Source organism: Microsporum canis, genomic scaffold (assembly GCF_000151145.1).
Source record: "Microsporum canis CBS 113480 supercont1.2 genomic scaffold, whole genome shotgun sequence".
Classification (NCBI taxonomy): Eukaryota; Fungi; Ascomycota; class Eurotiomycetes; order Onygenales; family Arthrodermataceae; genus Microsporum; species Microsporum canis.
Window position 1 is genome coordinate 2,529,261 of NW_003299168.1, and position 26,194 is coordinate 2,555,454.

Sequence of the window (26,194 nt, forward strand, 5' to 3'; positions counted from 1 at the left end):
GCGTCCAGGTGCTCACTTGGCTGCTGAGCATCACCCTCCATCCATCACTCTCGCCCAGGAGAGGTTGCGTAAGGCATACAATCCGTGTTGTGATGGCATGGCAATTGGCAGGCAAAGGAGTGTCGATAAATGCCGAATCCTCAAAGACGCGGACGCATGTCCGAAGAAAAAAGAAAAAGAAACAGACACACCAAAGAGAGCCGAAAGGGAAAAAAAAGAAAGAAGAAGCAGTTCCCCTTCTCACAGCGCCCGACTCGGCCAGTTACATCAGACACGTAAACACATGCAAAAGGAAGGGGTGCTTAAGATTAAAACCCTTCAGCTCTATAAATGAGTATATTTAATCCATACACCGCATATATAAGTAGCACTCTTATACATATTCTACAATGTAGGTAAGTGCACCAGCAGCCCGTGGAACAAATATAAATACCGTCCCCATATCTTAAATGAGTAGGAAAAACGAAACATCAACCCCCCAAACCTTCCCGTACTCCAATACCACACCCAAGCCAACCGTTCAATCAGATGAACAGGCAACTCTCTCTAAATTAAGCATCACTAGTCCCCCGCATCCCACGATACTTCGATTTTATAAAGCGGATGCGGACGTTAAGCCCCGAGCCCCTTAGTGCTGCCGTCAATGACAGGCCTGGTGGCAAGCGTATGACGCCATGCGCGTTGGATCGACACCGCTGCCCGACCGTATTTAGATGCCGAGAGAAGTCGGGAACTCAGATATGCCAGTGCTATGATATTAAAGTCCTTACTGAGGGCGTTGCCAGACAACGAAGGCGACTGTGTTGATGATGGCGACGTTGGCCGCGGAGATATAAGTGCCACTATCCGCCAATGTATTGTAAGTACTCCATATAAACTCTATATATATAATTAAATATATAAAAGATATAAAATAGGGGATGGAAAAGGGGTAAAAAAAGGAACTAAGACGCTGAAAAACATACCGAATGGGCTACTGCAGCCGAGTGAGAGTAATCGTCTTTTCAGGGCTGATTCATCGCCAGCCGTAGTCGTTATTGTGGTTGATAGTGGTGTTGGTGAAGCCGTCCTCCCAGCCTTGATACTGGCAGGGCGAATGAAATATTCATATTCATCCAGGATACTCGTGAATACCCGTCCATCAGCAAGACTTGTGGTCAAGTTTGGAACCTCTAAACCCTTCAATCTTGCCAGACATGATGCCCAATGGTGGAGTAGAGATGAATGGTATGCCGTCATATCTGTCGTGTCGACTCGCTCATGGAATGAACGATTGTTCCTCTTCCGGTCAAGTCTACCACCCTTTTTCTCTAATCTGGTTATCTCGTTCTTGAGATCGTCCCAATCGACTAGGCATGAAAGTCCCCATTTGCTAACAATAACCCATAGCAGGGCGATGGTCTTTTCTCTATACCCATCCACGATATCTTCCGGCTTTATCCCGCTAATAAAAGCACCAATGCTGGGTAAATCCTTTTCCAATGCGGACAATGAAATGCGCGCATTATGGATTTTCGTTGCCCGATTTATACACGGCATCTTCAGCTGATGTGACATTACCCGTATCTCTCCCTCACTCGCTTGGAGCTTGTTAGGGAACTGCTCAAGTAGAAGCAACTCTGTCAGCCTGGCGAGAATAACACCATCTCTGATATCCACAGCGATATTCTCAATATGGTAATTATATTCTGCTAGCGGGTGTTGCTTATACTTCATAAAGCAGTCCAGGCGCGAAAGAGGACGGTTAAAGTCTGCTTGGGGATGGTGAAGTAAGGGCCCCAGAGCCCGCATCACTGCTGCTGATGATGTGTAGGCCGAGCTTGCTTTGAAAAGACGGCGCGGCAATGCTGTATCAGGGTCCATTCTTGCCCTGTCCAAAAGGGCGATGATCATTATACTTCGAAGGGCCGTTCTGTGGTATCCCTTGACCACGTCACAACCACAATCACTAGTCTCGGTGGAAGCAATTGGATTCATGTCCTCATTCTTGATCAGCATGGCGTCTAGATATGACTCGACGGCTCGTCTGACCCCTTTTTCTCCCTTGCAAGGGGATGTTTGGGGAGCGGACGATTGATCTCCGTCGTGAATGCAACAGCCCGTCCCCTTCCCAATAACAACCTCTGCCGCTGCCTGGAGAGCGGAAATATCATATGTATCCGTCCAGAATCTCTGGAATGCGCGGCGCATACTCACATCAGTTGTCAGCCGACGACTTCGACCATCTGGCCCTTCAGTGGCACGCAAGTCCCCATAAAGAATGGATGCTTGTACACGCTTATAGAGAAACGTGAAGTATGTGTCTTGGTATAAGTGGAAGAGCTGGTCTCTTAGGGAATATTGGCTCTGTGTGTTGGATGGTCCATTTGCACCAAGGACGGTGTTCACAAGCCGTGTAATGACCATTTCTTGGTGAGATAGCCAATTCTCCTCGTGAATCAAAGGGTCTGCAATATTATTACCAAGGGCTGGGTACTTTACCTTTGTGGCTAAAGGAATCGAAAGGAGTAGCTCTGAGGGTAACTTTTTCTTTGGGACAGGCTTCAGCAATGAGGTGTTTAGAGGTAGAGATTCGTTTTTCTCTTTCATTGTCTCTTCCCGCTGCTTTGCTATAGGTGAAGCCCGGATGCTCTGGTTGCCAGTAGAAGTTGTGCGTTGTATAGAACCTTGGCCGCGTAGGGCTCTCGATGTCGACACCTTTGATGAAGAAAATTTTTGCTGGGGCATCGAAAGCCTGGGTCGAGGACTATTCACGGATTTAGCTTTCATCGGCTGGGTTGGAGCTTCTACCAAATCATTCTTCTTTTCCACGATGTCGACATTGCTATGAACCAATTTTCCTGGGGGTACGTTTTCCTTTCCTGTATTCATTCCCATAATGTCAAGCTTTTGTGTCGACTCCTGTATAACCCTACTTGGGCTCTCTAGTGGCTGGCGCTTCTCTTGAGGAGTTGGTGACTTAAGCCTGCGCTGTTTCCGTTTCTTCACGATTTGGGCTTCAATATATCCCATTTCCGGAACACCAAAATCTTTTGTTGTCAAAGGGCTGAATGCATCCATAAATATGGTGGCCATTGTGGTATCATCTGGCGGGATATATATTGTATTCCGTCTTTTGTCAATTTTCAGGGTATCTTTTTTCTCCAGTTTCCGTTCTTTCACCGGTTTCTGCATGGCATGGGGAGATCTCACCAACGTAGAGTTTTCCTCGAGGTAATTCTCTTTGGATTGGCCCAATTGCTTTTTAACAGAAGGCTTTGGTGGTAAGTTCCCTCTAAATGTTGTTCTTACAGGCCGTGGGAGCCGTTGTGCTGGTTGTGCGAACATGGAAGACTCCCTAGACAAAGGCATTCGTCCACCATGGCCATTTCCCGAGTCCCCAGCATCCTCATGTATCTTAAATTCAGTAGCCTTTTTTACTCGACGAGGCTTTTCCCTGGCAAGCGAGTTCAATGACCCTAGTTCTGCCATGATATCCATCTCCGTTGTATCATCGTAAGAATCGAGGATGTCCTCGAAGATAGGGATCTTGCCGTCATTTTTCCGATTCCATGTAACTGGACAAGGAGTAGCATCGAGGTATTTGTATTCCATCGCGTCTATTTCGAAATCTAGGGCCGGTTCTTCTAGTTCCTTTATCATCAGCTTCGAACCGACGCGTTTTATCACGGCTCAGTCTTGAAGCTTTGCTTAGGAAAATATCGATATTCGGGTTTATATTCACTTCTTGTCCAAACTATCTAAGTTAGAGTCGAATCAACGCCGCTCAAAGCTGGTGGTGGAGGATGAGTTTTGTATATTCTTGTTTACTCTGCACGTCTCCAAGGGCAACGAAAAACCCGCTTGCTTAGTCATCAACCCCTCCACCGTTTGCAATTATTTTGTGCAAAACGTTGTCCAAACGTCCCAACTCCTGTTAAAACAACCCCAGGGCTCGAGGTCATGAGCCCTCGGTCTGTCTGGGTTTGTTGCCACTGCGAGCGACCCTGCATTTTCATTAACGAGGTCGAGATGTGCAAGATGCCATTCGGACAGATTCGAAGCCCAAGCAGCGATTTTCGTACCCGAAAAATGGTTTGTCGGTGAGGAGTTCTAGTCCGCCACGAAATTCACTACCCATCGAAGAGCCGCTACTAGTATCTATGGGCTATTCATACTGGACGGTTCATATTTGGTGACTAGTCACAATATACTACGACTAGCTTAGATGCATGGGCTTAAAGATATCTTTGGCATGATCCCAACACCGGCCAGACGATGACCGGAATGGAGCGGAAGCACGTCTATCCTTTGTTGCTCTCAGCACAGCAAAGTCAAGGTACCCATCCATCAATACCAAAATGGGCATTATTTACTCTAACCACTGTCTCTCAATAGATTAGAAATAGAAAACTCTATGCTTATAAAGACAGCATCGTTTACGACTCGGATGCCGATGCTGATTACCTTTGCTCAATCCTTATACCTCTTCTAGAGATCAGCCTGAGAAACTGGGGCCCGTTATGGTCCCTCTAGTGGAATTAATTAGGGCTATGTAACATCATTAGATATAACATGGACCCGAAGTTTCTTCCGTGCCCTTTAATCCTCCTGCTGAACGACAGCAGTAAGTCGATGGGGGGTTATGAGCTCGCATCTGAGGCCTGTGGTGGAAATATAACGCTAAAGCCATTGGCCTCGGGTGGCTAAGCTCTATTTTATGAGATGACTTTCAATGCGGACTCCGGCAATTCCTTTAAACAAAACTAAAGCAAACGGTGTGGTACGTGACCATTCTCCTCTTCCATAGATAACTGTCTTGACTAACGCAAGAAACAGGATTTACCTTGAAGCATTTAATTGTCCTGCCATCGGTATTTTCTAGAGGCGGGCTTCTTTCAAGCCTCCTCGCCTGGCTGCTCAATGCCCTTACGGACGAAAACTTCTCTCGAAGACAAGCCGCCGGACTCATGATACCAAAGCAAAAGTAACAATGTTTGATTATGTATAATATTGATTTGGGATGGACGTTTACATGGGTGCTGGGCCACTACCATATGGTCTTTTTATGAACACAGAGTGTGAAATATTTATTTAATGTATAATGTTCATTAGAGCGGGTGAGCGCGCACCCTTACCATTCGACTCCCGGCATCCACCAGTATATATACACATATATACCGCTTCTTTCTGCGTGGATCACTGTCCAGTCTTCTATTGCTTTCAATTCCTTCCACTCACTGGTATTCTTACTTGCCTTCGAGGCATAGCTTACCCTTATATTACAATACTATGATGTTTATTGATGCCGTTGTTGGTGAAGAGGGGTCGAAATAGATCAATTCTAAGAATCCACAACTTAACCGAAAGGGAAGAGTTAGCTTTTATTTATGGTAACTTATTTGTCCATTCATCTGATGCTCTTGAATAAATAATGAGTGAACTGCCTAGCAGTAGATCCATCCATCCTCCATGTCTACAGTCCCGATAAATCCAATAAACCCGACGGTGAGATCTTGACAGCGGTTTTTCTGGAGTCAAGAAGTCAAAGAGAAGCAGAAATTCGATATCCAGACAAACAACAGTTTCCTTGCTCTCATTTCACGAAAGCTTGCAACTATCCTTCTTCCAAGAGCACGCATAATCGCCCTTTCGTATGTGGCGGATATGAAGAAAAGAGACCTTTTCAAAATCCTGGAGAAAGATGTTGGTTTCAATCCGACATTAAGCGACTGAACTATCCTAGAAGGGTGCATCTTAAGAGGACGATTATGTGATTCTAGGAGCGCTGGGCTCATATCTCCACCTGGGCTTGTCTGCAGTGGCTGGTGTTAAATTTATTGCATCTTGCTGCCACTGCTGGGATTGGTGATACTTTACGAAGATGTCCTCTTGCCATCATGGCATGGATCCTAATAGATGATGAAGTGCTCACCCCGCTGATATATGCAATCAGTCGAAGAAATCTAGGCACTATGAAAACATCCGCTCGTATCGAAATGGGAGCCAGTGAGTGTCCACGACACCGCTTCTAATAACGGGACACTATTTTCTGTGTGAACGACCATTCTATATATGATGAGGTTTCTGAATTCGATCCAAGGCCGTTTCAAATAACGCATCTACTTATATCCATGGAGCAAACCTTTCCCATCCACGGAGTAAACACCTCCTATCAAACCGTCCTGCACCCGACAGCCAGCCTCCTACGACCGATTCGATGGTGTGACCGAAGGCTCGTTGTGAACATACATAGTACAGAGTACTGACGGGTCCACGGCTTTGCGTTTAACAGAGTCGAATGGGTCGCACAGAGTTGCAGTCCAGTTGCTGAAAGCTCAGCTGGACTTGGAATTGCGAGGTGCATTTGGCCAAACTGCTCTGGCCATGATCAGATTGTGAATCTCATTCGTTCATACGCCCGACGCGCGGTCAGGGTTGTAGGATGCGTATGCAGCTGCCTTGAGGAATTCCACCTACATACTGCTATGTACTATATGTATGTATGGAGATCAAGTATGGCGATTATGATTGGCTAGATTGAAGTCAGGAATCTCCAGCGCCCTGCAGGGTCCGTATAGTATTTGGGTTAAGGCTAGGGGTCTACTCTGGACCCTTGGACAAGTAGCGGCCTGGAAAACCGCTTGAAATGCACAAGATATTTTAATCTCTTTCCAAGGCTAGTATGAAGCTACGAAATTTGAATTTAAATTACTACCTAGACGATTATGAGGCTCCCTTCGCTTTCTTAACGGGTTCCTTGCGGCCAATTTATCATTACCTGGCGGTAATAGCTGATGCTCGATTCTAATACACGAAAGCACGAAGTACTTCCAATCTGATATCAACTGTCATCTACGAGACACCATGGTTGGTGTGCCTGGAAGATCCAAGGGATGTTTACCTTGCAGAAAACGCAAGATCGGAGTGAGTAAATGGCATTTTACAATTAACTGCCACACCTTGCTGATGTTGTACAAGTGTGGACTCCAGCGCCCGGCATGTACTCAGTGTATGCAGTCAACCCGAGAATGCACCGGCTACCCCGATAAAAATGTATTTGTCTTTGTCTCTCCAGGCTCAAAAAAGAAGCGCAGTGACGTTAAGGGTTGTAAATCAGGAGAGGAGAATACTTCAACAGCATCGATCGATAGCAGAGATAGCCTCGAGATTACAGCCTATAAGAAAAACCCGCTTTACCCCTTCACAGAAAACAGCAATGCCAATAGGATGATTATGAGGAACAGCGACTGTATCGGGTTGATAAATGCGTTCATCTCTGACTGCTTCCCGCTGGACGAGCAGCACTTCGCTTATACCTCTGACGGGAAGCCATGGACATATTTCCTCACAGAGATACCGATGAAGTCCCGAGTTCTAGAATCAGCGAGTGTAGCGCTGGCTGCAGCCTCACTGGGACGTATGCATGGTAAACCGCAATTGTCGAGAGAAGGGCTCAAGTTCTACACTCGTTCACTTAACCAGCTACAGAAAGCCTTGTGGGATAAGAATAAGATGCTTGAAGACGAGACTCTCTTTTCTTGTATGGCGCTTAGCATGTTTGAGGTAATTGAGTGTCCGAGCAATGGCAAATCTGCCGTTGAAAGCCACTGTAAGGGGATGATGGAGCTGGTAAGAGCTCGTGGGGTGGCAGCACACACTTCTGGATCAGGATATGCTTTGTTTCTGGCTATGCGGCCAGCTGGAGTACGTATTACGGCCCTATATCGGTTCCTGAGCATCGGCGCTAACACGACCCATAGATCATGCAGGCTATTCGTGAGGGGACACCGAACTTCTTGTCTGAGCCTGAATGGATGGAAGGGCCATGGGCAATAACCCCAAAGTCGCTAATGGACCGTGTGCAAGACTGTCTAGCCCGTTATCCAGCAATTATTCAGAAACGCTCTCAATTCAAGTTCCTCGCGCCTGATAAAAGGGTAGAACTTGCCCAGCATCTGGTGCATGAGTGCTGGGAAATCGAGCGGATGCTTGATGGCGTTTATGCAAAAATACAGTCGACAGGACCCAATCCTTCATATTGGCCTGTGCCGTCTAAACTGAAGGTACCTACCAAGGGCGGCCTCGTATTCCCGATGGCATATTGGTTCACTGATCTAATGTCAGCCTGGACGATGATTATGTTCTGGGCCACACGAATGATGTTATGGGTTGGGCTCTGCGATCTTTACAGCCTTATTGAGGGTATTCAGCCCGACCTGGTTCGCGTATCCTCAAGTACTGGACAGCCCTCCTCTGCCTCTCTGCCCCAGCTAGGCCACCGCAAGGATTATCTTCCCATAGTACATAGCATCTGCCAGTCGGTAGAGTACTGCTTACAAGAATCCATGAGGATGGCCGGTACAGTCACCGTTTCTATACCATTGGGAATATTGGTTGGAAATCTAGCGCACCGGCCAGAGTATGCACGGGAGATCGCCTGGATACAGGCTGTCACAGATATAGTCCGCAGGAGAGGCCTCCAGTTCATCATCCATACTATGGTCGTATCCCTTGATTTTGATAGTTCGCCATAAAACGCCGATCGCTCGTTGTTATAGACCGCCTATGGTGCAGGCTCAGTAAGGATTATTATAGAATTAGAGGAACTACATAGAAAAGAGGTTACCGTGAGTTATCCATGGATGTCATGGCATATCACGTGAGGAACGTCTGCCCTGGCGCAGCACGCTTTGTATATAAACATTAGGGATATTAGTTTCCTTATCAACGACATCCCCTACGGTTGCTATATTCTTTAGCATTGCAGTACCTAGAGCCTACAAGCCTCACATCCCAATAGCTCACTCAGTAATGATGTTTGTTTCCGGCTTGTCGATGGATAAATATATGTCCTCCACTCCAGACTCGACCATAATGCCACGGTACACATCAAAACTACCTGGTATGTGCATACTATGTACATACCCCGTACTCGCATGGTAGAGCAGGGTGTTTTCCAAGGGAAACGAACAGAAGAAAACAAAACTCCCTCGAATCAAATCCCAAGATCGAAGCTAAGTAAAAATAATTCAAGATCTATTTTCGGAGGCGAACCTTGTTAATATTTCCTTCTTCCACGTGTTAAAATCTATGCATAGAAATAGAATGAATATTCATGTTTCTTTCTTGTGCCTGAGGAGATGGCGAACTTTGGGCTCTTTCGCCTCGTCTTTGGACTGGTTGGTAAACATCAGGCTATAGAGCCCATCTTATAAGAGTGTAACTCCGGAGTTAGCGTCGGAGGCTTTTCTTGGAGGTAAGTGAATATAATAGGGGCTTCCTTCGCCTCGTTGGGGATGAACACAACTCCGTATAAAAATATAAAAGATTTTGAGAAATATTCGCGCGATTACGAGCTTGTGGCGAATTCCAACTACGTCTTTGGCTTCTCGAGTTTCAATAGCGACATGTCTTAAAATCTGATATATCCCAATAGTAACGAAGGCCATCAAAAAAGAAGGGACCTCTTGGGAGGAAGATGTGGCGGTACCATGGAGGCCTGCGTCTATGAAGATTCGCCGCTGGCTGCTTACCTTGAAGGTACATACATACACACGTTATCCCCCTCCCCCCCGCCAACACAGGATACCACCGCTGTGATAAAAAAGATAACGGGTTGCTGATACGTGATGACGCTCTTCCGGCTTCAGGTCAAGGCGAAGCTGAGCAGGAATGGATGCCGCAGGAGGTCGACTGGCCCCAGACTGAATGTTCCGACTCCACGACCGTTGACTTTGCACCCCAAGGGCCCCCGAAATTCCAGGACCGCATCAGAAACAAGATCCCAGAACCTTTGAAACTGAAGCGGCCGAATAGACCAGAGGCTCTAGCTAGGATCCATGACACCTGCGCTGTTAGTTAGAATCATCATTATCATTATCAATGAGTGTTGCGGGTCGTTGGTGGCATTACGTATTGTTAACAGGGCGTCGTTAAGGCAGCAATCAGCGCAAGAATAGGCAAAACCGATAACGAGCGATTCAGAGAACAGTTTGGCTATACTATAATCGCCTCTCAGCTTCTCAGCGAGCCCAGCGCACCCTCATATACGTCCGTGTCGAACCTGTTAAGCCACCCTCCCCAGAGCGATGAAGACAGGGCAACCTCGCGAGCGGCAGTCTTTGGTGTCCGAGGTGCGATATTTACGGCTCTGGCTTCCTTCTCCGTCGTCCTGCTTTTGCACTGGGCTCGATCGATACATAGGACGGGCTGGAGCGTTCGAACTGTCATCCTTTTTGGTTTCCTTCTCACTACTATAGTGGCTGCATTCTACATCTTTGCGAAACGCCAATGGTTGAGATATCTGCGCTGCCAGGCGATAGAAACTGCCACTGCTTGCGTTGGCAATGCTCAGACCCTAGATTCTGCGGCTTCGGCATCCGTCGTGCTCATACAGGAGGTAGAGCTTGTTTCACGCGGATATAGAGTGTAGGGACCCTTTCCACCTGCCATGTTTGTCTCCTGTCTATACCTTACTGATTAGCCGAATAGGAGCTCACCACTTCCACCAGTGAGCCGTTTAGAGGAACAGTCACAGACCAGGCGATGTTTGAAACTTCGCCGTATCTTAGCCAAATGCTTGGAGGAGATGCTGGAAAAGTATCTCTATGTGAAACGAAGGTTACGGCCACTCGTGGATGACACGAGTTTAGAAAAATATTACGATATTTATGAGATTTCCCAGGTGGAACTCCAGGCTGCTGAATCGACGGTGATCGACCAGTCAGTTGACGATAAGACGTCCCTTAGATCCCTCCGGTCCATGTTTGCTCGGCTTTACATTGTTCGGAAAAGCGCTCTATGCTGTCTCCTTGCTCTTCCTGCAGACGGAGGGGAGGCAGACATCGCAAGATGGAGTGCGGCAAGCGAGGAAATGCACAGCCTGGCTGATGCCAGTGCCGAATGGATCGAGAAACTCAGGGATATACTCAATGAGCAAGACCGTAAGGGATTCTCTTCCATGTCGTTTTTCTTACACTGCTGGGATAAGATCTAACACGCGTTTATAGGTGACATCATTGCACCGTCTCCCATGGCGAACCTTAACCCGAATCCCAACAAGGACCGATATCGGGCACAGCTTCGACGACTAAACTCGTTATCTCAAGGAATACGCGGACTTCATGCAAGGATGCAGCTTATTCGCGAAGAGTCAGATGCCTGTTTAGACAGGCCTGGCGAAGACGTGGACCTAAGCTCAACTCTCCTTGCTCAATACGAAGCTATCGGCGCAGAATTACGCGGAATACTCCAAGAATGGGAGGCAGGTAAGTCTTCTATGCGAGCGAATATGGAAACCTCCGATCGTTATTCTTCCTCTTCCCGACGCACATCAAGCATGATCAAATCGCCATCATCGCCAACCTTTAGCATCGGGGGCAGCACAGCGGTAGACGGAGGTCCCGCTGATGCCCTGCGTGCCTTGAACGGAGAGATGGAGAAATCCACCAACCCAGACAGCAATATGGATGATGAAGAAGTGTTCGAAGCCATTGCCATGCCCAGAACCCGAAGCTCAATGACTCGTGTGGAAAGGATCGCGCGCATGAAGGAAGATCGGGCTCGCCAGGCCGTTGCTCGAGAGAGAACAGAGGCTAATACCCATATGCTAAAGGAGCTTGAAACCGTGATCAAGCTTCGCCCACATAAAGCTGGTGCAAGAGTCTCCAGCCTTTAATACCTGACATTCCTTTTCATTTTTTTTCATTTTTATATCCAACAAATCTGCTATACATCACGGCGTTGACGGCCAACTTTTTCCTTTTTTGTATTTCCTAGCATCACCTATAGACGTGATGCATTTCTTTGCCATACGTGTTTCCCTAGAATGTAATATATTCACCCGTATTATAGACCTTCTTAAGAAATGAATTAATGGATTGACGAACGTGTTTACTCGTAGTTACAGCATCATTTTTGTTCTGCAAGCGTTAGTTATATAAACGCGAAAACCTAAGCTAAATTGGTTTCGTGGCGCGCGACGCGCGATTTATCGCACACCGAAAATAAGCCCAGCGAGTTTCTTGAGATTCAAATTACCATCATCAGACTCACACTAGATTTTTAACAATTATCAGCGTTCAAATATTTGCTTAAGCAGCTTATTACAGTTCAACATTCGACCTTTCTCTCTTGTTTCTGGTCTGTTTACAGCTTCGACTTCTACCCCACCGTAGACCGCACACTCTTTCCCAGCAGTCCACCGATATAAATCCGTCAAGAGTGCGTTACCCAGACCTGATCGATGATATAAAGCAGGAGACCTAACCGATTAACTATGTAAACAGTGTTGGAGGCACGAATGGAACAAGCTTCTATGCTGAAGAAGGTACGGTTGAACTGCATCGTGAATTTGGCGGACCATGCCCAATATCTAACCTTCGTGGATATGAATCAATAGGTAGTCGATGCAGTAAAGGATCTTGTGCACGACTGCAACTTCGACTGCAATGATTCTGGAATTGCCCTGCAGGCCATGGACAACTCTCACGTTGCGCTCGTCTCCATGATGCTGAAAGCAGAAGGCTTCTCGCCTTTCCGATGTGACCGAAACGTCGCTCTGGGAATCAACTTGGTTTCCCTTACGAAGGTTCTACGAGCCGCCCAGGACGGAGACGTCCTCACGCTCAAGGCCGATGATACGCCTGATGTCGTCAACCTTTTGTTCGAGAGTGTGGAGAAGGACCGTGTGAGCGAATATGATATCAAACTCATGGACATTGACCAGGAACACCTGGCTATCCCAGAGACAGACTATTCGGCTACGGTTGAGATGCCGTCGGCTGAATTTAGGCGGATTTGCGGAGACTTGAACCAGCTGTCTGAGTCAGGTATGCGATATTGAATGTGGAAGAAACAATACACCAGGTTATGCTAATTCGATATTACAGTGTTAATCGAGGCAAGCAAAGATGGCGTTCGATTTTCTTGCCAGGGAGAAATTGGCAACGGTGCCGTAACAATTCGACAGAACACCAATGTCGACAAGCCCGAGCAGAACGTCTCCATCACCCTTACTGAGTCTGTTGCACTTACATTCTCTATTAAATACCTCCTAAACTTCTGCAAGGCCACCAGTCTTTCATCGAAAGTGCGACTGTCTCTCTCTGCCGAGGTCCCGTTGCTCGTTGAGTATACCCTTGATGGATCTGGATATGTACGGTTTTATCTTGCTCCAAAGGTAAGTAACCTCCCAATGCCCCCGTACAGGCGTTTTGCTTGATGCCCTCACGATACTGACTCTCCACAGATTGGCGAAGACGAATAAATTGATGGTATCTTTTGTAATTTTCCACTGGCCAAAAGGACAGGGGCGGGAGGGTAGGAATATTTTCTTTCACCTTACATCACGAGGATTAAATAATGAAGCGTACAATTTGAGATAACCCTTTCAATTCAAATTTAGAGTGGTAGTTTATTGAAATTGCCCCCAACATTAAAATAAAATCTCATTTATTTTTATTATGTCTATATAGCTTACCGTATGTTAGCTACTATGACTCACCTGCTTTACCAGATCTATCCTTGTGTTGGAGTATTCACGTCATTGATAGGTTGGATTCATATAAACATGTTAGCACATATACAGAGCAGATGAGTGGATATTCCATACCTAGGGAAAAAAGAGAAGGTGAAGCATCGTCCTCGCCAGAGTAATCGGAATCGAATGGTACCCGCTCCCTCTTTCGAAGGCGCAAGGCACGCTGCGTATTGCACTTAGGTGTCGCATCTCTTGTCCCGAGGGAACAAAAGACACACACAATCTTCGCAACGGCTCTCCCAAGGGGTGAAGGGAGGACTCAAGATTTCTCCGAAGCCCTCCAATCCCCCGATGTTTCTGATGCCTGATTGCAGACACTTTTCATGCCAGGCCCTCACGGGCAGTACCTAGCTTCTTCATGGGTGTGCAGAAGCGGGTTGAAAGTGAAGAATACTCCGAATTTCTCATTTGCAAGGATGACTCCAGTATAACTGGCGAGTGTAGCAAAGAAACGCAGCTTTGGCGAGGACGATGCTTGACAAGGAAGAAGAAAAGAAGAAGAAGCAAGAAGTTGAGGACTTTTTTTTTCTGGGTTGTGCGGTAGAATCACGTGATTGAATCCTCCTTTTAAAGTTGAGACATCAACTTTTCAACATCTTCAGTCCCAACGAGTCCAAGACGGCAGAAGTCAGCCTTTTCAGCTTCTCTTTCAGCTCTTCTCAGGCTCCATGTCCAGCCCATCCGGAGTTCTATCCTCTTGTCATGGCCAGGGGCCCTGCCTGAGTCAAATAACATATACGTTTACGGAGTTTCCGCCCTAATGCAATCTCAAGACACGATGGAGTCGAGACAAAATAAACAACTAATCTTACGGGGAGCCAGGGAGGACCAGGGGCCTGGGATGACATACGTAACTGCAAGTCTTCAGCTTCAATTGCACCAGCCGCCCGTGCTGAGCCACAATAGGCGGTTTTTTCCTTCAACCTTTGTCGGCCTGCTCCATCGCGATAAAACACTGCCAGACGGGATCCAGGGGTCCAGCCCTGGAACCACGGGAAAAACGTAGTCTAATATATAATGTTACTATGTACAGCCGTAGTAAGCACCTTGTCAAGCGGAGAAACCAAGGGAACCAACCGCAAAGCCGGCAGGCTCCAGCCACAAACTATATACACTGGGAAAAAAATCCATAGGCGGAGAAGGAGAAGGAAAGGAAGAAGAAGAAAATGGCCGTTGTGAACAAGGCCCCAAAAAGGCGGCTCCGCCAAGCCACCGAGCTGCGCATTTCGATATTCCACCGCCAGATTCGACTTTCTCTCTTCTTTTTTCTCTCTCTCTCTCTACACACACCCTCTCTCGATCATCTCAGCACCGCCCTCATTCTCTCCTGAACGACTTAGCCTCTGTCCCTCTCTCGCTTATCGACAGGTCAACACCTCCTCTCCGTCGCCCGTTCCACCGTGTCACTCGTTTGGTTCTCATTCTCTTGTCCGGGACGCCCCTAGCCGCGGAGCCGCCTTGCACCGCCTTACAGAATCACCACAGCGAACTTCCAGCCTGGAACCCGCATATTTATGATATAACTCGCGTCCTGTCGCCCATTGTTCTCTCCTGCACAGCCTTCTAGCGCCTACGTTGCCCATAGAGTAATCCACAAGTCTCGTCCCGGTTGTGGCATCTTCTTGTTTTATCGATCTTTTTTGATTTTAGTCCATCGAAAGTAACGGAGAGCAAGGCTCCATCAAGGAGCTGCTGGCCGCCAAAATTCGTCCATACTCGAGGCGGACGTCTCTCTTGGGAGAGCCAGGGATAGATCCCCCGTTACTTCCCCCTGGTCAGGGCTACCGGCCTAGAGAAGGATACACAGCTCGCGGAGAGTCGTCGATGAAGATGTATCTACCAAACACACGCTGGACGTGGTCGTTTGTCATAGTCACGACGGTTCAGGCTGCTTGTATTCTTGCCTTTGAGTCGTAAGTTAGACCTCTCTATATATATATCCCTATATCATGTGATGATGGGTCTGACCCGATTGATAGATATATTTTCGCCCGCTTCCAGCTACAACTTCATGGAAATACAGCAACAAACACCGACTCAAAAACTATCCCAACGTTCCTGACCCTTTATATCTTCGGTTTTGTTTACGAACTTGTTCTGGTATACGATGCACTTCGGCTTAAAAATACCATTCAAGTGATTGGACTGTGTATTTGCAACTTTGGCCTACTTATCTACGGGGCCGTGCAAATCGACCAGATCGATTCCGCAGTAAAGGCGCTCGCTGAGGATCAACTTATCCAACCTGGTGTACTAGACGAGATCAGACCGTTCCTCATCGCAATCCCTTGCATCACCGGACTGGGAACAGTTGCCATGAGCTTCCTTGCATGGAAGCTATATGATGAATTTGCCTGGACGATCTATAAGCATATAAGTGCCGATTTGCGGATGAAGCGTCGTTACCTTACGTATCAGGTTTGTGCCCGTTTACTATCTCTTCTCTTGGCAGTATGACATTGTTAACCTGCCCTCCACAGATCTACATTGCCCTGTTGAAGTTTGACTTTTTCTTCTTCCTTGGGTTTACGGTTCAATTTGTGGTTATTGTGACAGAAACCAAGACTATCGAGTTTGCTCTCACTCTTGCTGCCATACCAGTTACTATCCTGATCCTGATCATGGCTGCGTTCTGGACCCGGCGTGAAAGCACAGTTGGCATGATAATCGTCATCGTAAGTGGCTTACCTTTCTTCTGTGTCTAGGCAAAACTAATGTCCAACTACAGTTGCTATATTTTGGCGGTTTTGCCTACTTCCTCTTCAAGTTGATCCGAATGTATTCTCCTGCGAAGGAGCAGGCATATCTCCCTGCTCGTCGATCGCTTACATTCTTTGCCGTCGCCACCATCATTCTTATCATAATGACGATTATTAATGCCATACTGTGCACTCTCAATTTTAACAAGGGATTGAAGCCACACATTACAAGCAAGAAGAGGCACCGTGGTGCTGAGAAGGGTGAAGGCACTGAGCTTCACGACCAGTTCTCACAAAACCCTGTGCCCACTCGCATGACAATTGATTGAAACCACCAAATCAATAGTGAATGAAAGTGTTTTGAACTTTTCCTTTGAAAGGAAAGGATGGAAAGGAAGAAGAAAAAGTAAACTAATCTAAACTTGCAATTAACATTCCCAATGCCATATACCCCAAGGATCTTTCCTTTTTTCCCCCTCTCTTCTTTTTTTCTCTAATTGTTCCCTCGTTCTTCGTTCGCTTTATGTACTTTTCTTTCTTTTTTTTTTTTTCGGACTCTGGGCTTGAAGATACCAAATCTCCCTCCATACTCGATGCTTATTCGGAATTTGGATTTGATGGTAAAGAAACTAAAACAATGGCGACGACAAGCAAACCAAAAAAGGTTCGATTACCCCCTTCATAGCAAACTTTTAATCTGTTGGAAAGATTTTTTTCAATGATACCTCATGTATTTCCTACGACCCCTGCCTTGTTTTCATCTACTTGTACCTACTTGTACTTCTGTGAGCCTACCTTTGCTCATCGCTTGTCACTCTTTTGTGATTTCTTTGAAATATAAACATATCAAATAAACATGAACCCTTGCTTCCTTTTAAGTGTGTATGTGGCTGTTTTTCTGTTTGCACACAGCGCATTCTCTATCTCCCCTCACTTCTAGCCATATGAACCATAGACGGTAACTACTTACTACTATCATCATATCTTCTCTATTATGATATATGGATATTCTCTCTATATATTCCCTATCAAGGTAAATGGAATCTGATTATGTCAGCTACCCCAGAGAATCCAGGGCGGTGATGGACAGCAGAAAAAAGACCTATTAGTTAACTGCTTATGTAATCAACAACCGCACCACTTGAGAAATCGTGGCCTCTTCCGTGATTTGGAGCCCAGGACGCAGAACAGAAGATATTCGGAGATAAACGGGCACAATTATCTAACCATTAGCTCCTCCAAGGTCTTTTATTCTATAGCGAACTCTCCCGTCTTTTGCTTCATCCTACCAATTCCAACCGCCTCCCTTCATAATGGTATTTAACTCAATCCTTTGCTGTCGTTCAATTCTCTTTGCCCCTTTGTCCCAAACACCGTATCCGCCGGTATAAACACACATACACGAAAGTGAACGAGATACTAACAATTCTTCTTCGCATGCAGCCTTCCTCTCCAATGGTATCAGGTGCCGAATCAGGCGCTGAGGGATCCAAGCCATCCAGCTCGTCCGGCCCAGCTGGCGGATCTAGCTCTGCCTTGCGCCCATCTTCTCCTACTCCCCCAGGAGGCCCACGAACGGCCCTCCGTCGTCGTGCTGCTGCAGACCACAAAGAATCAGTACGAAATGCGCGCCCAGCATCTACTCGATCAGCCGGAGCTGGTGGTTCGTCTGGTACCATGTTGAAATTATACACCGACGAGAGCCCGGGACTGAAAGTCGACCCTGTTGTTGTATTGGTTTTGTCTCTTGGGTTCATTTTCTCAGTCGTCGGATTGCATGGTATGTACCTTGTGGCTCAAGCCTTGGTTTCTGTACAAGTGTCTATCTCGTGATCTCAAACTAACATGGGCATTTCATTCTTCTACCAGTTATTGCAAAGATCACCCGAAAATTCTCCTCGTAAACTAGGCGCCATATTAATGGGACCTTCTCGTTTCTCGCTCGTCCTTTTTTTAAATTTCTGATCACCAAAAACACAAGTGACGGCTTTTTAAAACGGTACAAAGGCTGCTCTTCTCTTATATTCATTTTAAGGCTGGGAAAGGTTTGAGCCAGTGTACCTGACGGGATCCATCTTCTACTGCACAACTACACAATTTACTATAATCTATATCTTACGACAGGGGGAACTCTTCTGTCATTCTGTGGTTCAGGGAAAGCATGGACACGACATTGGCCAAAGGAGGATATTGATATAATATTTACTTTGGCACTAGACGCCGCAGGTCCTCGTCTTTTTGTGTCTTTATTTTTTGCTTCCTCACACCGTCCTCTCTCGCTTACCCATCCATCATCCCAATATCTGCTGTATATTTGGGGCCTCCGTACCTGCAAATCTTGCTAGACTTTACTTCTCTTGTAACTTTATTGAACCTCTTTTTTTGCACGAATTGTAGTGTTTGATCCTGCGTAGTTAATACCTATTGCCCTACTGGACTATGAGCAATATTTGATATGTAGAAGTCATTGTAGATCCATTAATGAACGATAAACACCACGTCATTTACCAGTAAATCCAAAAGACGCTCAGTAAGATACATGACGAGGCTTCCATATCTAAAACGGAGCAGCTATGTAATGAATCATTCTTAGTATAACCCCCAGCCTGCGTCTATGATATCGTCTAGCACAGGCGCTATCGCAATGTACTCATTCCCCAAAACGAAATGTGCTACAAATTACCGCCGCCTGGGCGATCCATATCTCCTTCTTCAACTATGGGCGCGCCACATATACCCTCAGATAGCTGTCCCCCAATCGGCCCGAAAGTGCTGTACAACTTCTCCGTCTTGTAGTATAGTTTCTTGATATTTATTCCATTCGTAACTTCCATATGGATGTCAGACATGCGTGTTCCTTGACATTGAAGAAAAACTACACCGGTGGACATCCCATCGCATGAGCACCAGGCACCATTTGGTATATGATCCGACCTGAGGAGGCGCTTGGGTGCAGTGGCTTGGAAATATTGATTATTCGAGAAGCGGACTGCTGGGATCAAGTCAACCATAGCAATGTCCTGGGCTTCCCACCGTTCAACAACATCTCCGATCTTAGACCCATTCATGGTGCTGGGATGGTAAACCTTTTGGGAATGTTGAACTCCGTGGTTTGCGACAGTCACGACAACTTGGCCCGAGGAATGACGTAGCCGTATACCACAGCTCGTGGTTAGCTCGTGGTCAGCGAATTTTTCGTTATCGGAATCCAGGCTGCTTGCAATACGGACCCCGGGTTGAAGAATTCCACTTCCCTCTAGTAGATAGTTTGTACGGTCCTGTAAAGCTGGTGCCGTTGTAAAAGCTTGCGGATCGATGCGCCGTGTTAATTCCAGCGATTTCATATCGTCCCAGAAGCTGCTATCCGAATGGTGATATGTTGTCATCTTTCCGGCAACACGGCCAGGCAGTGAATGCCTATCGTAGGATCTTCCGTCATTTGTATGTAGCTCGACATAACAATGATATCCATACCAATTAATAGCCTTGACGTTACATAGAGGAGCTAGAGAAATAAGGATAAGATCTGTCTCCGCCTTTGTAGGTGCAAGCCACTTTCTAAGAAAAACTGGAGAAGGATCAGGCACGCGAGGGGATGCATAGGCAGTGTTAACATGGAAACCTGCGCTGAGGGGTGCATCCGAGACAAACACCGCCGCCACACCAGCAATAGTAAGCGTTAGCGGCTTCGGAGGATTATCCGTAATTATGATAATCAAGGGATATTCAAAGCGCACTTCTTTGGCTTTATAGTAGTGCATGATCCATGTTGACTGTTCTGAAGTTGGATGTTTAAAATCGCCTTTCTCTTCGCACCATAGAGAGAATTCAGCAACATCATGAATATGTCGGGATCCATAAGTAGGCATGAGCTTCCTCCAGCGTAACGCGTTGGTCTCATGCATAGGTAATTGCTGATTTTGCAAAATCGACGCGTGAGGATGGGCATGGTTATCCGGTCTCAAAAGAGATGCCTCGTAGTTGACATAGGGTAATTTGTCACGTAATATCGAGATATCTGGTGAGATTCGAACAGGTGAGGCTATCAAAGGGGCTGCCATCGTATTTGAGGATATTGACTATTTGAATTTTAGAGCAAGACGTGATGGTCCTAATTCCTGGAATTAGGAGACAGAGAGAGAGAGAGAATATATCAACTTCGTTGATATATAGCAAGTGTTGCTGACGTCAATGACTGTCACGGCTTTGAAAGAAGTTTGAATCTACTTGGTACTTAGTGAACCATGGTCGGATGTGAGTGGACTGGATTGGCCCAAAAATGCAACGCGGATCAACGGTAGTCCCGATATTATATTATATAAGCTTACTCAGCCTGTCAAAGCCCCTGCAGATATACGAAGACAAGTTAAATACCAAAGCTGCTCGCTCGTAAATAAACAAGAACATCAATATTTTCCCTCTTGCGGCTGGAATAAAAAAAAAAAACTCTAAGCCAAAGCGGCCATTTTGCCGATCCTAGCCAAGTACGGCGTGCGTCATTTCAAACCTCTTCGTAATAAACAGAAACTCCTTTCTCTCTACTTCACCTTCACCGACCGACTCACGAGAAACTTCGCTGCGTGTTAAACTACTACCCAAGAGTTGCATTCGAGATCTAGCCATGGCTATCTGTATAACCTTTGGTACTCATGGTATGTCGAGATCCCGTCGACGGCTTCAACGGCCACGGACTAATCCTAGAATCCCTTCTTATTACCAGAGTTCACCTCCCAGCTGCAAGGATATGAGCATGTCACGGCCCAATGCCAGAATTGTAAGATGGATATGCTGTGCATATGCAGCTATGCGCCTTGCATCGAGTCCGTTTTCTAAATTAGGATATTACTTGATCAGGTGGTAATTGGTCAGGCCGTTGTATTACCAGATGGTCAGTCAGTCTCTAATCGAGCACTTTTGAGGAAAACGGTGGTCATTCCCTATACCAGCATAACCTGCTAACATTTAATAATAATAGGCCTTTCTTCACTGTCTGCTTTATTGTATGAACTTCAACCTATGCTTTACCTGCCTGGAATATGAAGGTCCTAATCGAACATCACTTTTAATAGCCACTTATTCCATTAGCTATGCACAAGTATAAAGTGAGTTTTTATTGCTTGCTGTGTTAGAATCTTCATGGACACTCCTTTGCTGATTTTATTTTTAGGAAGTATACTGCCATATCTGCCGGTTCTCGCAAGACTTATCGTGAGTGGATCCTCCTTCTTTTGAGGATTTTGCCTTCACATTTAGGTCATATCCTAACAGTTGTGCTTTAGAGTGAGGCCGGACGTTCAATCTCAAGGACCTGGAGGCCAAAGCCAAGGTCAAGGACACGGGCCACCGCCTGGAGTTTCTCCACAGTACCAAGGTCAACAGTACGGCCCGCCAGGAGGACCGCCAGGAGGACCGCCAGGGCCGCCGGGACAGTATCAGCAGTACCAACAGCCACAGCCGCCTGGTTATAAGTAACGATAGGGATTATGCCGCGTCAGTGCCTACCGTTCGCTCGTGTGTTTAATTTTATGGGGTGTGAAGGTCGTTTCTAGCTGTATTGTATTTTCCTTTCACCCGCGTCCTGCGTTAATACCCCTAATCCCTTTTGCCCCTTGATATTACCCTTCTGTACCTAGATACCATTCCCTTTTCTCGTGGTTTCAAGCTACACTTGTACAATGAACCCATAATATCTAATGAGATATCGCTTGAATTGAGAAGCTTTAATGGGATATATAGCACTTGGCTTGAGCTTTGGATACTATGTTGGATCCATCCCAAAGAGCAACCGCCAACTAACAGGCAAATTAAGAGCAGTATAAACCATATTCCATATTTGCTTTAGAGAGTATCATTAATATAAAAGCGAAGGATATCCTTGGTGTAAGGAAGAACAACATTCATTAACACAAGGCCTCCTCCAATAAAAACTTTATGCCCGCGCATCCCGAGTCTGGCTCACAACGGCCTGGCACATGATCGTGAAGGAAAGGTAACGATGGTACGCTCTGCTCGAAGAATCCAAAAGTCGTTGCACGCTTATTGCGTCTTAAATAGAAGAATAGCGCAATGACCAAGATAGAAATATATGAAATGCTTAGTTTCTGCATAAGAACTGGTTAACTCGATGCATCAACAGTTCAATAGAAGAATACATACCATGGGTAACGAAGCTTCCAAAGTTCCTTCCAACTATGCAGTGCCAGGTAGCACCCTTTCGTGAGTCGAACTGATCTTATTATCAGCATTTGTGTACCCTTCGTTATAGCTGTGCATAAAGGAAACAAACCTCCTTCTTTATAAATTGTGCAATGTCCTATTGTGGCCTCGGTTAGTTAGATCCCAGAAACGCAAAACTGCCGTTCAGGTCGCATCATCACTTGCTTTTTCGATATGGTATTTCTCCATGGCCTCGGTAGCTGGATGGTGGTTGTGTTAGCGACGTCAAGCGCAAGCGCTGAGCGTTAGGTACACGTACCAACTTCAATGGCTTCCTGTTGCATGTCATCGTTCTATTTCAGACTATTAGGGATTGAATATTGTATATCAGGACCGGTACTCGCTCACCATGTCCACAGATTTGATCTGGGCTATATTTCGCGTCCCAGCCGTTAGCTTATCAGATGCGGAGGGGAAGCAGAATAACAGGGTGGAAAATACCTTCGAGCTTCTCCCGCTTCTCGGTAGCCATATTGACTGACAATAGAATTGGCGAATAAAAGGTTGTAAACCTGTAATAAACAACGGTAACTCAGGAGCTCTGACTCGGCCTTGGTTTTGTTCGGTTTCGTCTTCTCTTATGCGTCTCTTTCTTCTGTTTTCGTTTTTCTTTTTGGGGATGAAAGGCTGGATGCACAGACCATGGCAGAATGTGATGACATAATGCACAATCATCTCACCGCCTTCGTGCAGCAGAAAAAATATATCAAAAGCAGAAAAAAAAAATATTCAAACTTCAACGCTTTTCATCCATCTTTTCCACCTTCAACTCCACGAAAGGATGTAATAAGATTCGTGGCTAAACAGTGTGCTACTTTATCCGTTAAGAAGCATGGAGGGAACTCGCGTGTTTGTATCTGGACTCCCGCCCTCGCTTACAAGTGATAAACTACGAAATCACTTTGCTCAGCGGTTCGAGGTTACAGATGCACATGTCATTCCCAACAGACGAATTGGCTTTGTAGGATTCAAGGGTCCAAATCTTGCTGAAAATGCTATCAAGTACTTCAATAAGACATTCATTAACATGTCAAGGATATCAGTGGAAATGGCCAGAGCTGTAAGTACCTTGCATCCCCCTCTAGCAGTGCAGGACCTCATGCGAGCCATGTTTCCAGATATTTGGCTATTACGAGGCTAACCGGCCTTGAAGGGCACGATGAAGTAAAGCTGACTAGATATTTTCAAAGGTCGACGCCAATGGCGAAGCAGATTTACGTGCAAGGTATAGAAAACACCTGGATGCTAAAAGCCATCCTCCTTCTCTAAAGCGGAAGCGCCCTTCACAAGATACGGTTGAGGATTCAAACCTGCAAGAATACCTCACTGCTATGCAACCGCCCACGAAGTCTCGGACGTGGGCGGATAGCGGTAGCAGTCTAGCAGTGCCTCAAGAGCAGGAGCGCGAACCTATGATTGATGCTGAAAAAGAAAACCCTGAAACTAAGAGTGATATTGATATGCAAAATACTGGGGAGCCAGCTACGGCTACCTTGGCAATGGAGTCACAAACACCAGACACGAAAACTGTTGGAGATAGTGATCCAGGTAATGCTACTGAGCATCCAGCACCCCAGAATGACGATGATTGGTTACGATCAAAGACATCCCGTCTCCTTGGGCTTTTGGATGAAGAGGATGATATGTTAGCTCAAACTTGGGCAGGCAAGGCTTCGGAAAATACCACTGATCGTGCTCAGGCTCCTCCCGCTGAAACATCCACCACTCAAGATGCCATTGAAAAGCAGGATCACGTGTCGGAGCCCGCTCCAGATGCTAACATTGAATCGATCCGACTCACTGGGCGGCTCTTTATACGGAACCTACCTTATAACGCGTCTGAAGATGATCTAAGTGCTGCATTTTCTCGTTTTGGTAAAATCGAAGAGGTAAGATATACTTTCATATTCATGGTGATTCCCGAGATCCACTCCTAGTCCATATGATGATTATCCTGATAGGGACATCCGATGCTTTGCACATGATGTTACCAGGAAGAGAATTTTAGTAGATGCCTCTTTTATCTGAAGACCAAAGAGCCTCATTGCATAAAATATCAACTACTGCCATCTATGGAATGAGACAGAAGCTGACTGAAAGTAGACCCATGTTGCCATAGATACACGGCATTCCACAAGCAAAGGTTTTGCATACATTCAGTATGTTGAGAGCGATGCTGCAATAGAGGCATACAAGCAATTAGATGGAAAGGACTTTCAGGGTCGCCTAATGCACATATTACCTGCTTCATCAAAGAAAACATACAAACTAGATGAATTCGAAATTTCGAAGCTGCCTTTGAAGAAGCAACAGCAAATCAAAAGGAAAGCTGAGGCCGCTTCATCTACTTTTAGTTGGAATTCTCTGTATATGAATGTAAGATATTATGCCTCTCAAACGGTAATCGAGTTTAGTGGCTGACTTGTTTAATAGACTGATGCGGTAATGGCCTCGGTAGCGGACAGATTGGGTGTTTCAAAGTCACAACTTCTGGACCCAACCTCTTCAGATGCTGCAGTCAAGCAAGCCCATGCAGAAACCCATGTCATTCAAGAAACCAAGGCCTATTTTAGTGCCAATGGTGTTAACATTGAGTCATTTAAGCAGCGTGAAAGAGGAAACACTGCTCTTTTATTGAAGAATTTTACATATGGTGTTTCATCTGAAGATATTAAAAAACTTTGTGAACCCTTTGGGCAACTGACACGACTTCTCATGCCACCTAGTGGTACGATTGCTATAGTTGAGTTTGCCATGCCTGATGAAGCTCAGCGAGCATTCAAAGGGCTTGCCTATAAAAGACTAGGCGAATCGATTCTCTACGTAGAGAAAGCTCCAAAAGATCTGTTTGAGGGCGGCCCAACTGTTACAATGCCGTCATTGTTAAACGAAAAAGTCGTCTCTCAAGGCTTTTCTACCTCAGATACCTTTAGGGCCGATGAGCCAGAAGCACCTATGGAGAGCGCAACCCTGTTCGTTCGTAATCTGAATTTTATTACTACTGACACAGGCTTAAGCGACCTATTCAGACCCCTTGATGGCTTCATTTCTGCCCAGGTGAAGACGAGGCCAGACCCAAAGAAACCAGGTGAACGGCTCAGCATGGGCTTTGGCTTTGTGGAATTCAAAAGTCGGGCCCAGGCTGAAGCAGCTCTCAAGGCTCTTAATGGGTATAAGCTCGACCAGCATGAGCTCGTCATCAAACCCTCCCACAAGGGGATGGATGCAGCCGAGCAGCGGCGGCGGGAGGACAATGCGAAGAAAGCATCCGCGAAGCGAACCAAAATCATTATCAAAAACTTGCCGTTCCAAGCAACCAAGAAGGATATCTGGTCCCTTTTTGCGGCTTATGGCCAACTTCGGTCTGTCCGTGTGCCGAAGAAATTCGACAGGACTGCTCGTGGTTTCGCCTTTGCCGACTTTGTGAGCTCGAGGGAGGCTGAGAACGCGATGGATGCTTTGCGAAATACCCATCTTCTCGGCCGACGGCTTGTGCTAGAATTCGTCTCTGAGGAGGCCACCGACCCGGAAGACCAGATCAAGGAGATCGAGAGGAAGATGGACGCGCAAGTGAACAAGGTTAAGATACAGAAACTTATGGGGCCTGGACGAAAGAAATTTCATGTTGATGCGGACCTTGAGGATTAGATGTTACGACTGTATATGCACATAGAATAGCTGTTTGGTAGTTAGTAATGCGAAATCCCACTTCTTTAAGGGGTAAAAACTCCCTGGGCTTGTCCAAGCGACTTCAAAC

At 46.2% G+C, this 26,194-nt stretch overlaps 9 protein-coding genes across 9 annotated transcripts; 6 read left to right on the plus strand and 3 right to left on the minus strand.

The window, feature by feature from the left end:
* Positions 1-612: 612 nt before the first annotated feature.
* On the minus strand, positions 613-3,992 carry MCYG_02402 (conserved hypothetical protein; the record flags this gene model as incomplete). Its single annotated transcript, XM_002849422.1, has 3 exons — positions 613-842; positions 966-3,626; positions 3,860-3,992. 3 exons carry the CDS (start codon positions 3,990-3,992, stop codon positions 613-615), a joined length of 3,024 nt encoding a protein of 1,007 aa, XP_002849468.1.
* A 2,854-nt stretch (positions 3,993-6,846) lies between these two features.
* On the plus strand, positions 6,847-8,516 carry MCYG_02403 (C6 zinc finger domain-containing protein; the record flags this gene model as incomplete). The annotated part of the gene is made up of 3 exons (XM_002849423.1): positions 6,847-6,906; positions 6,973-7,686; positions 7,743-8,516. The coding sequence occupies 3 exons, from the start codon at positions 6,847-6,849 to the stop codon at positions 8,514-8,516; spliced, it is 1,548 nt and encodes a 515-aa protein (XP_002849469.1).
* Positions 8,517-8,856: 340 nt separating this feature from the next.
* Positions 8,857-13,249, plus strand: MCYG_02404 (proliferating cell nuclear antigen; the record flags this gene model as incomplete). Its single annotated transcript, XM_002849424.1, has 11 exons — positions 8,857-8,884; positions 9,218-9,238; positions 9,633-9,835; positions 9,908-10,115; positions 10,242-10,381; positions 10,474-10,492; positions 10,809-10,925; positions 10,992-11,554; positions 12,455-12,812; positions 12,873-13,162; positions 13,232-13,249. The coding sequence occupies 11 exons, from the start codon at positions 8,857-8,859 to the stop codon at positions 13,247-13,249; spliced, it is 1,965 nt and encodes a 654-aa protein (XP_002849470.1).
* Positions 13,250-15,352: 2,103 nt separating this feature from the next.
* On the plus strand, positions 15,353-16,550 carry MCYG_02405 (conserved hypothetical protein; the record flags this gene model as incomplete). The annotated part of the gene is made up of 4 exons (XM_002849425.1): positions 15,353-15,435; positions 15,502-15,940; positions 16,003-16,197; positions 16,251-16,550. 4 exons carry the CDS (start codon positions 15,353-15,355, stop codon positions 16,548-16,550), a joined length of 1,017 nt encoding a protein of 338 aa, XP_002849471.1.
* A 1,108-nt stretch (positions 16,551-17,658) lies between these two features.
* On the plus strand, positions 17,659-18,125 carry MCYG_02406 (translocon subunit; the record flags this gene model as incomplete). Its single annotated transcript, XM_002849426.1, has 2 exons — positions 17,659-18,001; positions 18,091-18,125. The coding sequence occupies 2 exons, from the start codon at positions 17,659-17,661 to the stop codon at positions 18,123-18,125; spliced, it is 378 nt and encodes a 125-aa protein (XP_002849472.1).
* A 768-nt stretch (positions 18,126-18,893) lies between these two features.
* On the minus strand, positions 18,894-20,282 carry MCYG_02407 (uncharacterized protein; the record flags this gene model as incomplete). Its single annotated transcript, XM_002849427.1, has 1 exon — positions 18,894-20,282. The coding sequence occupies one exon, from the start codon at positions 20,280-20,282 to the stop codon at positions 18,894-18,896; it is 1,389 nt and encodes a 462-aa protein (XP_002849473.1).
* A 560-nt stretch (positions 20,283-20,842) lies between these two features.
* On the plus strand, positions 20,843-21,693 carry MCYG_02408 (uncharacterized protein; the record flags this gene model as incomplete). Its single annotated transcript, XM_002849428.1, has 7 exons — positions 20,843-20,873; positions 20,942-20,995; positions 21,076-21,109; positions 21,197-21,221; positions 21,291-21,323; positions 21,389-21,429; positions 21,501-21,693. The coding sequence occupies 7 exons, from the start codon at positions 20,843-20,845 to the stop codon at positions 21,691-21,693; spliced, it is 411 nt and encodes a 136-aa protein (XP_002849474.1).
* A 564-nt stretch (positions 21,694-22,257) lies between these two features.
* On the minus strand, positions 22,258-22,909 carry MCYG_02409 (dynein light chain; the record flags this gene model as incomplete). Its single annotated transcript, XM_002849429.1, has 7 exons — positions 22,258-22,322; positions 22,378-22,447; positions 22,508-22,534; positions 22,591-22,637; positions 22,697-22,730; positions 22,786-22,808; positions 22,879-22,909. 7 exons carry the CDS (start codon positions 22,907-22,909, stop codon positions 22,258-22,260), a joined length of 297 nt encoding a protein of 98 aa, XP_002849475.1.
* A 360-nt stretch (positions 22,910-23,269) lies between these two features.
* Positions 23,270-26,085, plus strand: MCYG_02410 (multiple RNA-binding domain-containing protein 1; the record flags this gene model as incomplete). Its single annotated transcript, XM_002849430.1, has 4 exons — positions 23,270-23,497; positions 23,616-24,326; positions 24,541-24,813; positions 24,871-26,085. 4 exons carry the CDS (start codon positions 23,270-23,272, stop codon positions 26,083-26,085), a joined length of 2,427 nt encoding a protein of 808 aa, XP_002849476.1.
* Between the last annotated feature and the right edge of the window lie 109 nt (positions 26,086-26,194).